Below are 13,331 nucleotides of genomic sequence, written 5' to 3' on the forward strand. Positions count from 1 at the left end.
CGGGATGTTGTATGACTATGGACCCGTAGTACGCTCAAAAAATTTAGTGTGCTTCGGTGGTGGTGCGGGTTACCCGGCAGTACACGACCAGAGGCAACTGACGTGGAGCGCGGGCCGTGGATTCTATACATGGGCCGCGAGGCTGCGAAACAATAGAGGCTGCGAGACAATAGACGAGATACTAAAAGCATAAACAAGGAGAACTGCGCAAGAAGCGATGAAGACCTGGGGAATTTGAAAAGTAAACTAAGAGTATTTTGCCGCTTTATTTGAGCTGCGGTGTCTGTGTCCGTTGTCTCCTCAGGGACATCGGTGTTCACCACCTTCCAGGGCACTTAGATTGGGAGCCTAATAGCTTCCTGGGCACCTTGGAGCCTAATAGCTCCCAACGTGAATTCGGAACTCAAAAACTTCGTAACCCGGTCTTTTAAACCGCCTTGCCGGTTCACATAGAGATAACGCTGCCAATGTCGCGTTTGAGCTCGTCGTTGTCAAGGTGGGCGTAGGCTCGCCTCAACAACAGCTTAAGCTCCTGGTTCTCCAAAGTGAGGTCCTCCATCGTGGCTTTGATGGAACCGCTGTCACTGAAAGACGTCGACCTGCCTCCGTGCTTCATCAGCCTATCCCATGACAAACTCGTCGCATTCGAGTATATGGACTCTGTGTCCTTGGGCGAGGAAAACAAAGACATTTGCGACCTGCTCTCATTTGGCACAAAGCTGTCTGTGCTGAGTGAATGTGATGTGGTGTTCAGGGCACCTTCTCCATCTGAAGAGCTGGACGAAACGGCCAAGTTCTTCAACATTCCCAAGACAGAAGACCCATTTCTCTTATGAGGGCTCTTCTTCTTTGGTGTCACCACCTGCGGGACTGTATCGTATACAGACTCCATGAACAATGACTCGTCGATCGACAAAAGCATGTCGCCGAAGAATGCAGTAGAATTGTTTATGATGTGTCCCCACTTGGACTCGTTCAACAAGTGCTGGTACACCACTTCTTCGTCCCCGTGGCCAAATGACATTAGGATGGGGCGGTTGCAAAGGAGGAGGCCCATCGAGATCTTGAAGATACCCACTTTCCATCCTTCCACGAGGCAAAAGTCCACAATCCTATTGTTCACCGTGAAGTCCGGGGCGTGGATCAAAGTACCTGATAGCCACCACTGGTACAAGAAGACTTTGCAGTCACAAAACAATTTGAGGTGATTAGCGAGCTCTGCATCTACAGAAGACAACATCACCATGAATTCGAAATACCATTTGTCCAAAGTGCTGGCCATTGTAGTAGGAACGAAGATCGAGCGCAACTCTGGCTCGCATTCCATGATTTTGCACCATGAGTGAAACGTGGCTTCGCGGTCCCGAAGCAGATAGAATAGCGTTCCGACAAGAAATAGTAGACCTTGGCAGTATCCAAGATCCAAATCGTAGTTGGCATATACATTCAAAATGGTGAGCAAAGAATCAACAGTGTCTTTTTCCTGGAAAAAGCGCATGTTAGGGAATGTACGTGCCAAGTCCTTCTTGATCTGGCTGGAAATGTCACGGTCGTACGAGTGTTGGAAGTTCTTAAAGAGTACCTTTGCCTCATCTGGAATTCCCGTGAGGTTCTTCTGATTGACCAAGATCAACTTTTGCCACACTAGCGGGCGAAGCTGGAAGGGTACGCCCTTCTGAAAAAAGGCAACTTTTGAGTAGTTTGGAACTGCCAAAAGCGTCTTGTATGGGTTGGTAACAAATGAGCGCCAATAGTCCAGCTCCACGCTGGACGTAAGGCTAGATACAGTATCGATGTAGGCACTACAACACGAAGATTTGCTTTCGGATAGTTTTGACCGGCAGTCGGTGCACAACGTAACCTCATCTGAGCTATAGTCATACTGAGCGAATATTTCAGCAATGGTAGTCTCGGACACTGCTCGATCTGGAGACGAGGCGACGGAGAATCTGTTGAGATCTGCCTTGAGATCCAAGTTATTCAACATGATGGAGTTGGACGATACGGACATTTCTGCAAGGGACTCCTCGAACTCTAACAATGACTCCGAAAACATTGTAAATACCTGATCTGTGTTTGGTGGGTGAGTATGTTTGAAAGTCTTGATTTTATATGAATGCTTTGTCTTAATTTGGGTTATTTCTGTTCGATCTGGTCTGGGGTGAGTTGTATGCCAAGTTGTAGATTGGAATGATTCGCTGATTCCAGATGACTGAACCGTGCAATGAATTATAACGATATGACTTGTTAGATGAGAAGGGGAAAACGCTAAAGAAACGCGATCTGGATTGTTGCAGTGGTGTAAGGAATGACTATAGCTAAAAAGTAGACGACAATATCGTGAGAATGAAGGACTGGGGTGAGACTTTTCTGAAGGCCTGAGGATTTTGATGGGAGGACATGCCTATAATTTCTTGATGGGTTTGGAAGGCTGGGACCTCCTGCCTAATTGGGCAGCCGGCAGGAGGTTGGTTCGCGCCTCTCTGAACTTGCCCGTCGCACATGAATTCCAGACTTCTCCGGCATATAGTGATTGCTTTTTGTTTATCGACACAGTGGTGTCCAGGCATTTTTTTTTTTTTTCTTTTTTTCAAATTGCCTTCTCCTGAAAAGCTCAACATTACAAGCTTTTGAGGTACACGCAAACTGGAAGATCCCTCAGTGCCGCTTCTTCCTGTTGTCTCACATTGAAGTGACGTCATATTTGCATATTTGCATGTTTGTTGTGTCCTATATGCAACCACCGCCCCATGTTCGCGACGTGTCCGAATTTCCCCTTTTTACTCTCCATGTTCGTTTCAACGCGGTATACCTGCTGCGGTATTCTATATGAAACGGTCAACATAGCCTATTCCACGAGTCGAGGCTTCGTTAGACACTCCTAGTATATTTGCCACGGTCTCAGAAACTAGGAGAGTGATGATTCCAGTCAATCATGAACAGCAAGATTTTTCACTGAAACACTTTCATTATTTTCTGGCTGTTCTGCTAATTTAAATACCCTCGTAAGCGTTCATGGCACTTCCACAAGTATGTAGAGCTAGGCGGAAGAGAAGTTTTGGGCTCTAATTTGATAACCGATGACAGCACAGGATGAGCTTCTGAGCTTGGACATTAGATCAAAGAGAATCAAAATATGTTTGTCAATGTACGACTAAGGTATTCCAGATGCCCTTTTCGCTGTTTGGTGAGGACCGGATATACGGATCTGAATACTGTATGCAGCTCCGATTCCGGGGTTGAGCCGCAGTTTTCTCAGCCGTGCCTGGTTTAGTATTTAATTTTCACCTTCTTCTGGTTCATCCAGATGTTTCATTACAAAAGATGGTACTTTAATTAGAGAGACCCTGCAGCCATCACATACAGCTCTGTATGGCGTGTATTGGAGACTTTTACTTACATGTCGCCCACAGAGTCTCAACTAGTCACATCCGTTCATTGAAGACTACACTCATGACTGATATTCTACACTGCCAAAATTCTGCTCAAAATCTTAAAAGCCTTCTCAAGTTCTCTTTCAAACAGTGTCAAGTTTTTAAGCCCCTTTCTTCAGAATGAGCATCGCCTATTCTGATACCTCAAGACCAGCTTCAAAATTTAAGGTATGAGGAAAATTGACTAGACAAAAAAAAAATTGAATCTAGCAAAGATCATTTTTGTTGCAGTCGTTTGCTTTTGCTCTTTGTAATATATAAACACTCAGTTTTGCACAATTTCCAACATCTGTCAATTTTTTAGCTTCTACGATGCGCCTTCAATTAGGCCATCAAAGAGCGTTTAAAAATCGAAAAGGGGTGTTTTTTATTCTCTCTCCAGCTTTTGATTATAGATGGGATGATTTTAAGAGCCTTTGATATGCTAAGTCAAAAAAAGTGGAGGATTGAAAAATGAGCAATTTGGGTGAGCCCAGTACGTAAGAGGCCAAAGGTCTCAGAAAAGTTTTGCGGGAAAATGTAGTCTCATTGACAATACACTGAGCGTGTTCAGTTTCAAATTCTATAACCCAAACTGGACTTCTCGCACTTGAACTATTAGATCAGAATCCATATTGCGTATAAGACTTCAACAACGTGGTATAGAAATAATGCAGTATGGGAAGGCGTCTTTGATTTTCACGCTTTCACTGCAAGAGAGATACGGCATTTTACAAAAGGGGTCACTCATTAATTGTTGCCTCCAGCTCATGGAGCCCAATCATGCTTGGAATCAATTGCTGAACAAAATCAGACGATAAAAATGGAGGTTCGAGAAATATGATTCTTTTGGGTTTTACCTGCAAAACAGAGTTGATGTATCTTTTGCAAGATCATATCATTTGTTGGTTTTTCTCAAGCAAAACTGAAAGAATAGGCATTCGTTATCTCGCGCTTGAACATTGAAGTACTACAAGAATCTCAAATTCAAGGTCATATAATTAAGAGCTACTTGAAGATACTTGTTGATACTGAAACACGTAAAATAAACCAGAACAGAATACTTCAAGGATACGAATTTCGGGCTCGATTATCGATTTGAAAAGAATTGATTCCAATTTTAAAGGTCGGTGAACGAATTTTTTCTCCTAGCTACATCAAATTTACTGGATTATCTTCCGTGGGAATAAGACTCTTGATGACCATCATCAGGCAAAGACTTTTACTCTCATTTTTGGACTGACAGCTCATTCTCATTCAAAGCCCAACATCTCGGTAATCTCCTCCACGAAATAAGTCTGAAGCAAAAGTGATATTTTGCTTTTGGATGAGGATAGATTGTATATTAAACCATATGCTTTAATGGAGATTTCATTACGGCTTTCTATAGTGCATGTTTAGAAAATAAGGCTAGCACATAGTTAAGTTCCGGAAATAACACATATCATTTGCACATCAAAACTGCTTTAAAAGAATTCATTTTGAAAGAATTGTTTTGTAGTTCAAGAAAATAAATCAATCAGACAAGAGTGAATACACAATCAAATTACACTATCTTAAGTACAAATATTCAAATTCTAGACTAAATAGTGGTTTTTAAATACCCTCAGCTTTAGATTGCCAATCAAAAGCCACTAATATTTAGTTTTGGGAAGAAAGAAAAGAAAAGGACAGTCGATGCCTTTTTATATTTTGGTTGATTCATCTAATTAAAGGGGCAAAACTATATAAAGAACCTTTGAACAGTTCCCAGCTACGTACCAAGTGTCGAAACTCGTCCCGTCCCCTTCCGTTAGTCACGGCCTGGAGAGTCCTCATGGCCCGTATCTGTTTACGTGTTGGATATTACGTCATCGACTCCTACGATATGTCTCCTGTAGTAGTCCCTTTAAGAACTCAGATGGTTGTAGCGGACTTAAGGAGCCCACTTCCTGCGACTCGCCACGCCTTCTGGTGTAGACTTGAAACTCGTGGTGACGAACCGATTGAATTTTGTTAAGTTCTCCAAAGAGTTGTCGGCTAGGGCCAACATTAAGTTCAAGCTCATGGGCTTGGCCAATTTTAGTTCTTGCCACCAGTATTTGAATGTTTCGCAGTTGTTGTAGTTGTGTCTTAGGAAAGCATTTTTTTTCAAAGAAAATCGTCTGTGGCGTCTCTGTTGTTTTGAATTTGGTTTGTGCAAAGATGAAAGCAAAGTCCTGCAAGGAACCACGGCTCAGGTCGCACTCTTGTGATGTTACTTTTAGATCCAAATTTGTTTTATGATGAATACTAGAAGAAATCCCCAAAACTGCATAGTAGGCTTGATAGGTTTTCTTGTAAATTTTAATTACATCTGTAACAGTACTTTCCCGAGGATGTTACCATCCTCTAGGATTAGTCTGTTAGTCACGTGGCACGTTGGTAGAATGTGCACGTGACGTCTGGCATGCCGTATATGCCGGACGGAGAGAAGTGAATATGAAGGTGATTGAACACCCTGTTAGTTAGAAGGGCAAGCCTTATTACATAAGAGTAGATCACCTTAATAAAGGTTACTCTCCGTTACTACCGTACGCTTCCGGTATCAATATTACTAGGATAAGCTTATCAGTCTTATCCTCTGAGCCAACGGCCTATCCCGTGTCAGGCGACCTATCTCGCCTAGACAGCTCTATTATCCCGTGGCCTCTCCCACAAGTAAGAGTTAATAACCTCTGAAAGATCCAGTTACGAATAAAATACGGAAAGTATTTTAATACCATCCAAGGCTCTGTGGCCGAGCGGTCTAAGGCGGCAGACTCAAGTTCTGTTATCGTAAGATGCGCGTGTTCGAATCACGCCGGAGTCATCATTTTTTGTCATTTCCTTGGACTGACCTAGAAGGAGAAGATTTAGCTAGACAAACAATTACGGGTAAACACACATATGTTCACTGCAACTCCGAGCTGATAATGGGTCGAAAGCAAATATTCGACTGGTTGTCCCTATTCACATGTCCATGACAAAGATGGTGCTAATAGATAGCTAAGAGATGCGCAATCGAAATTCACATTTTCAGAAATTCACGGTTTCAGGCAAACGACAAAGCTATTTTGACCTTGATTCCTTATGAAAGTTAACCTCTAAACATCAATTTTGTAGGTGAAGCACTGGCTTGAGCCATCTCATTGCACGTCGAACTATACACACTCGCCAATAGAATTACCGCATACGGGTTAATAACAAACATTCATAGCGCACTGGATTCTTACCATGATATGCAAGAGGTGTATGGAAATCACACTGCTCCTACATAGCAAGCGCTTGAATCTCCCAAGACCTAAGCGAGGAATATAAGACATTTCAGCTGGCCTCGCTGATCGTGAGACGTATTGTGGGCTACTTCATAATAATTGATGTCTACAATAGCGGACGAGTATGAGCCTCTCGAGGTCATAGGTCGAGGGTCTTTCGGTACTGTCAGGAAGGTCCGGCAAAAAGACACAGGCGTTGTGCTTGTAAGAAAAGAAATTGAATACACTTCCATGAACAATCAAGAAAAAAATCATATAATCTCCGAACTACGTATATTAAGAGAACTTGATCATCCGCATATCGTGAAATATCTCCGCCATGATCACATCCAGGATAAGAAAGCAATACACATCTACCAGGAGTATTGCGATGGGGGAGATCTAGGCAAGATCATAGGTAGATTCAAGCGGGATAAGGAAAGTATCCCAGAAGAGTTCATATGGGAGGTGCTTGTGCAGACACTTTTGGCACTTCATCGATGCCACTATGGCATCGACGCCAAAAAAGTAAACTTGTTTGCAGGGGCTAAGAAGGAGAATGAGCCCATGGTTAATTCGGAAACCGTTATCATACATCGTGATATCAAGCCGGAAAACATATTTATCATGGAACCAAAAAAAACCATCAAACTCGGCGATTTTGGATTGGCTAAGATGCTTACTTCCCAAAACGATTTTGCGAAAACGTACGTGGGAACTCCTTACTATATGTCCCCAGAGGTTTTAATGGACAACCCATACTCGCCAGTGTGTGATATATGGTCTTTGGGCTGTGTTTTGTTCGAGCTATGTAACCTCCATCCACCTTTCCAAGCGAAAACACATCTACAGCTACAAGCTAAAATTCGGAGTGGCGAAATCCCCGAAATTTCACCTGTATATTCTTTGCATCTCAGGAATATCATTAATGAAAGTATTACTGTCGATGCAGAGTCGAGACCCACGTGCTACGAGCTTTTGAATTCTATATCTGTGCGAATGTTCCGGAAAGAAATGGAGCTCAAAAATCTCACCGACACTCTCAATGCTTTTCAAAAACAGTTGGTGATTAAGAGCAACGAATTGAAAAAACGTGAGTCTGCTTTGAAGACCCTCGAGGTCAGAGAAACCGCAGTACAATCGCTAGAAATGAGAGAAGCTGCTGTGAAGTCCTTGGAAACTAGAGAAGCCGCATTGAAGAATCTAGAAAAGAGAGAAAACACGCTCGATATTCTTGAGCGGAAAGTTCAAATACAAAAAGAAGAAATTGACCGCCAACTAAGTCTTAAGAAAAAACAATTAGAAGAAGATGTTATTATGTCACAAAGGAAACTTCAGAAGCAAAGGGAGGAGTTGGAGAATGAATTGAGGGACGATTTCGAGATGCGGAAAAAAGCGATGGATCAAGAAGGTAAAGAGATGCGGCTCTATTATCAAAAAGAGTTCAAGCATGTGGTTGAACAAGAAGTGCAAGCTCGATTATCTGAGATCCTACGAAAGAAAATGTCTTCTGGCGACACTGAGGGAGAGTTGCGAAGGAAAAAGTCGGATTCTTCCTCGACGTCGTTTGAATTGCCCTTGAGAACACATCTGCCCAATAAGCCAAAAGGGCCACGAGAGTTTATTGAGGAGTCTCCAAAAGCGATGTATCAGCATCAGTACCAGGCACATTCGGGCCAGCTTCAAAATCCACATCAGTATCAATTCCAATACCGAGCCCAACAACACGCCGCAAATTCGCATCATGTGACACAACAGCACAGATCACCGCTCCAAATCAGAAACGTGGAAGTCGAGTCTCTACCTGTCAGGCCAACTGAGACTAGTGGAAGAAAGCGCCTCACGGACGAATTCGAGAGAATTAATCTACAAAAGCGCAATACGCCAGAATTCGAAGAACAATACATGAGACAAAATTACAGATATTAGGTTGTCGGAGCAGAAGCGTAGCTGAGGAATGCTGCAATTTTGATTAAATAATGAATGAGAAAAATTGGCTGAGAAAAATGTCTAGGCTCTTTGCTCTACTCAGACCATTTGCTGCTGGTTAAAGCTTCGTAAGCCTCGATGTATTTGAGTTTGGTCTGCGTGGCAATGGTTTCATCCATAGCAACACCGTCTTTACCGTTCAAGTTGTTTGATGTCAACCAGTCACGCAAGAACTGCTTGTCGTAAGAGTCCTGGCCGGCTCCGATCTTGTAGGCGGATGCACTCCAGAAACGGGACGAGTCGGGCGTCAAAACCTCGTCAACCAAAACGATGTTATCATCCTCGTCCAAGCCAAACTCAAACTTCGTGTCTGCAATGATGATGCCTCTTTCTTTCGCAAACTCCTTAGCTTTAGTGTACAACTTGATAGCGATGTCAGACACCTTGTCACACAATTCTTTACCCACAATTTGCTCAGCCTGTTCAGGACTGATATTTTCATCATGTTCACCCTGTTCGGCTTTGGTAGAAGGCGTGAAGATAGGCCTGGAAAACTCTTGGGACTCCTGCAAGTTATCTTGATCAATGGTCAATCCGTGTACGGTCTTCGACTTTTTGTACTCCTTCCATGCAGAGCCAGTAATGTATCCACGTACAATGACTTCTAGAGGAATCAACTTCATTTTTTTGACGAGCAAAGCCCTGCCTTCCAATTGCTCTCTGTACTTGGGCTCAGACAAAGCAGCGGGCAAGTGCTCGAAAAGGTCCGTGCTGCCAGCAGGCAAGGACAAATGATTTGGAACTTCGCTGGACAAAAAGTCAAACCAGAACTCGGAGAGTTTAGTGAGAATCTTACCCTTGGCAGGGATCCCATTCGACATAATCACATCATAGGCTGAAATTCTGTCAGTTGCTACGAACAAGAGCGTTTGGGCATCGACTTCGTAGATGTCTCTGACTTTTCCTCTTGCAATGAGGGGCAAGATTCCATCAAGGTGTGTGGAGTGGAGCGACATTTCTTTGTTGTTTTGACTACTTTTGCAACAGGCGAGTCACGAGGAAAAATGCTGGCGATCCTTATCATATATATTACCTATTATTGAGATGTGCCCGAGTCAAAGTGACTGCGAATACACCCGTACATGTCTATTAGTCGCACAACTAAAGGTTTTACTGAGGAGCAATTTCGCAATCATTTTTAGATGAGTCGCCTCAAGCTTTCTCCTGTGGCAATGGTGTCAAATCAAGACATAATGATCTTTTACTGCTCAGAACTCTGTTCAAAAGTGAGCTATATAAAATTATCTACTACGTCATATAACTGGGCGCTTCTGTGAATCTGGGGACCAGCTCATGTATATATTTTTTATGCCGAAATTTTGAATTGTTTGATTGTTCATGTCAGCCATTGAAATCTTTCCCAGTTTGAATTTCTTAGATCATCGTAAAAAAGTGAGAAAACCCCTCTTAACTTACTTCTGAATGAAATATTGATGGTACGAGCAAACATTCTCAAGAAATCTAGGAAGCATGTTTGTTGATACTTTTCATTACTTTGACAGCATCTCTGTTAAAAAAAAATCTTATCGGTCAGGTTGTGATACAAGAGTTGAGTATGAATACACACATAGATTCAAATATGTATAGATTTTGTTTTGTTTTGTTTTGTTCTATTGTCATTTTTTAGAACAAGACAGTTTGTCTTGTGTCCTTGACTTCGTTCGACAGTAACAATCATCATCTACTCTGCATTAATGCAAGACTCGAAATGCACCTCTGTTGCACGCAATAAAACGATATTGGAAGATAATGGACGCATTCCTTCATACTTACCAAGCGGAGAGACTTTTTCAGCCAGAAATGACGGGAATGACATCTTCAGCAAAACTTTCACGAAGTTGCTTGTCAAGTTGATAGCCGAGTCTTGTAGCACCAAGGTGTGTTATGTCTAACAAAGTCTTCATTCACTTTGAATATATAAATGAAGTTGATATCCCGCTTGCTTTAGAAATTTTAATAAGATGGTGGTGATACATTCTCTTTCCTCTGTCTCCTAACCTAGGTTTCTGGAAATTGTCATCCCCTATTTCAGACAATACGTGGAAAGGGTTCCGGGTAGAAATGGGTTGGGCCACAGGTATCTTCAAGGCAATTTCTGAAGCTTTCACAATGTGGTTTTTTGTCGCTCTTATGTGACAGATTCTACGTTTTCTACCTTGAAATTGCCATCCAGAGTCAAAGACATCAGGTTCAGGAGTACTAGACAACTCAACTAGAGTCTCAATCTTTTTCGAGCTCAAGACTGGGACATTATCAGAGTTTTGATTAGAGGCTTGGGCAGAATCTTGAGCAGAGTCTTTAGCAGAGTCTTGAGCAATGTCCTATGCTAAGCCGGTTTCTCAAAATAGACTTTGTGAAAGCCCATTTTGAAGTCCACAGAATTGGGGGCACTAGAAAGAATGTTTCTGTTAAAAGGAGGGCACTCAAGAGTACGAATAGCTGGAACTTTCTCGTACTGTCTTCTCGAGCAGGGCTTCTGATAGTCGCCCTTACCAATATTGGCCAAGATCAGGAAAGGAATATTGGAGAGCATGGATTTGGGAGCAGCGCTTTCTGGCATAAGGGGAAGGATCTTCTCAGAAGTAGCCATTTTACTCAGGATTCCTATATCTGCATTTTTCCCGTTCCTTGCACGAGAGCTTCTACGCTTTCTACCTTGGACTTGCCACCCACATTCATCTGGGTAGGCAATAGGCAGCAGAGCAATGTTTACAGCTTTGTTCATCAATCTCCTATTGTTATGGGAGTCGAGACCATTTTGACAGTTTTGATCTTCAACTTTGGTTTTTTGGTCAGTCTCCACAACTTCGGCTTCCTGAGAAATACCAGCAGAGGCAAGTTTGGAGTCTGAAACAAGAGAAACTGCAGAAGAAGCATCAGTGTCACCATCGGATAAACCAGAGAAGCTTTCGTGGCTAGCTAGAGAAATGGTAAATAAGCGGTTGATATTTGTGATTGTGAAGCCAGTGGTCGCAAAAACAGCAGCAGCAGAAGGAGCATCAAAAGCAGAAGAAGCAGCAAAAGCAGAAGAAGCAAAAGAGGAAGCCAGTTCAATAGAAACGTAGCTAGAGTCCAGATTTCCGGTAGTTTCTTCTGTTTCAGCTCCAGTAGTTGCAACTTCGTTGGGGAATGGGTAGAGTTGATTAGCACAGAGTGCTGTAGGGTTAATGGCGATAAACTCAGGCTGAGCTGGAAGCGTCAGAAGGAACACGAAAAGAAAATAACCAATGAGGCAGAGCCCGGTGATTTCCGAAACGCAATGGATGATTTGGAAGCAAATAATTACTTGTTCAATCATGTTGAAGCGTATGTTCGTGAAAGATGGAGAGGTAAAAGAGCGAACCCTCGTCTATATGGGAAACATTATTTTTGCAGTCGGCGGTCTAACAAAGTATGGCTGCGAAATCAGGCTGTCGATTCGCGGATCGGCATCTATGTCTGTTGGTATGTAGTACAACACGGAGATATAACGCTGAGACAAAATTGCTTACGAATACAGCGAGTGATTCGAATAAACAAAATAGTACTTTAAGTTGAGGTAAACAGCTTTTTCATAGTGAGATCAAGGAGTCAAATCTTTTGAGGTCCGAAATAGCCATCACTTTAGCAATATGCAAGAAACACAGATTGTCTATTGAAACCTGAGTCCACCACATATTCGAACAAAAGACTTCTTTTTCTTTTTTTTTTTAAAGAAACATCATATTATAGGGTATCACTGGAGAAATGTAAACCCACACCACTAGCGAAAAACTATAATCATAAACCTATAATAGTTCGCAACATTGGCTCAGGTGAAAGGCGCGAGCACGAATTCACAAAATCTCCCAAGGAGGATGTGACCGCAAAAAGACTCCTGTCCATAACCAATGTCAACCACTTGAATAAAATTAACTAAATGTCATTGTCCCATAAGATATGTTCCATGAGGGTCCGTGACCATAATTCATTTGACAAGGCGGCAAGAACGTACATTTGTCTTTGCCACAAATAAACCCTGCGAACGGCTTTAACAAACCCTCAAGGTTTCTTGGATTTTCAAAGAAGGTATTTGAAGGAGCTAGCATCTCCTTTAAGTGCATTGGAGCCTAAAAGCCGAACTTTTGCCACCAAAAGTGCACAATCTTACACTCATTGCAGAAGTGGATGAACTTCTGATCGCTATTTCAGATGAATATTGCGAACAGATTCTCTGAAATATTGTAACTTATAAACATTTCTATTAAAATCCAAAAAATGTAGGCTTTAATCATAGAGTCCGACAACTTTCAAAACCACGCCTTTCTTCGTTAATGAGTTGACCGATGCTGTCAGCTTCTTCGGACAAGTTGTCAGCATCGTGAGTTCAGCTCTATAACAAATCATTTTTCTTTGATACATTCATCTGATTAAAAGAGTAAAATATATAACTATAATATAAAATACCTTCAAACAGCTCCCAGCTACGTGCCAAGTGTCAAAACTCGGCCCGTCCCTTTCGGTTAATTGAAGCTTTAACCATTGAGGTCAAAGAATGATTTGACGTATAAGGTGATACAATTACTCAGGGGTATTAGATCTAGAAAAACCAAATAAGGTTACGCTTAGACTTCTTGCAGTGTTTACAAGACAGAATATTGTTATGATACGACATGAGCAAGATTATAGATTCTTGGCATCCTGTATAATACGAAGG

The 13,331-nt window shown here is 42.2% G+C and overlaps 3 protein-coding genes and 1 non-coding gene across 4 annotated transcripts; 2 read left to right on the top strand and 2 right to left on the bottom strand.

The window, feature by feature from the left end:
• Nucleotides 1-116: 116 nt before the first annotated feature.
• METBIDRAFT_31746 (TBC domain-containing protein) lies at nt 117-2,397 on the bottom strand. The gene has a single exon (XM_018855907.1). It carries the CDS (start codon nt 2,054-2,056, stop codon nt 446-448), a length of 1,611 nt encoding a protein of 536 aa, XP_018711659.1. The 5' UTR covers nt 2,057-2,397; the 3' UTR covers nt 117-445.
• Nucleotides 2,398-6,161: 3,764 nt separating this feature from the next.
• On the top strand, nt 6,162-6,243 carry METBIDRAFT_t126. Its single transcript has one exon. It is a non-coding gene; the product is annotated as a tRNA-Leu (tRNA).
• A 547-nt stretch (nt 6,244-6,790) lies between these two features.
• Nucleotides 6,791-8,596, top strand: KIN3 (serine/threonine protein kinase; the record flags this gene model as incomplete). The annotated part of the gene is made up of 2 exons (XM_018857421.1): nt 6,791-7,801; nt 7,958-8,596. 2 exons carry the CDS (start codon nt 6,791-6,793, stop codon nt 8,594-8,596), a joined length of 1,650 nt encoding a protein of 549 aa, XP_018711660.1.
• Nucleotides 8,597-8,643: 47 nt separating this feature from the next.
• On the bottom strand, nt 8,644-9,777 carry ADE1 (phosphoribosylaminoimidazolesuccinocarboxamide synthase). The gene has a single exon (XM_018854727.1). The coding sequence runs from the start codon at nt 9,610-9,612 to the stop codon at nt 8,692-8,694; it is 921 nt and encodes a 306-aa protein (XP_018711661.1). The 5' UTR covers nt 9,613-9,777; the 3' UTR covers nt 8,644-8,691.
• Between the last annotated feature and the right edge of the window lie 3,554 nt (nt 9,778-13,331).

This window comes from Metschnikowia bicuspidata (genome assembly GCF_001664035.1).
Source record: "Metschnikowia bicuspidata var. bicuspidata NRRL YB-4993 chromosome Unknown METBIscaffold_3, whole genome shotgun sequence".
Lineage (NCBI taxonomy): Eukaryota > Fungi > Ascomycota > Pichiomycetes > Serinales > Metschnikowiaceae > Metschnikowia > Metschnikowia bicuspidata.

Bases quoted from the DNA above. Each gene is read 5' to 3' on its own strand.
- ADE1 (XM_018854727.1), bottom strand. From the start codon at position 9,612: ATGTCGCTCCACTCCACACACCTTGATGGAATCTTGCCCCTCATTGCA.
- METBIDRAFT_31746 (XM_018855907.1), bottom strand. From the start codon at position 2,056: ATGTTTTCGGAGTCATTGTTAGAGTTCGAGGAGTCCCTTGCAGAAATG.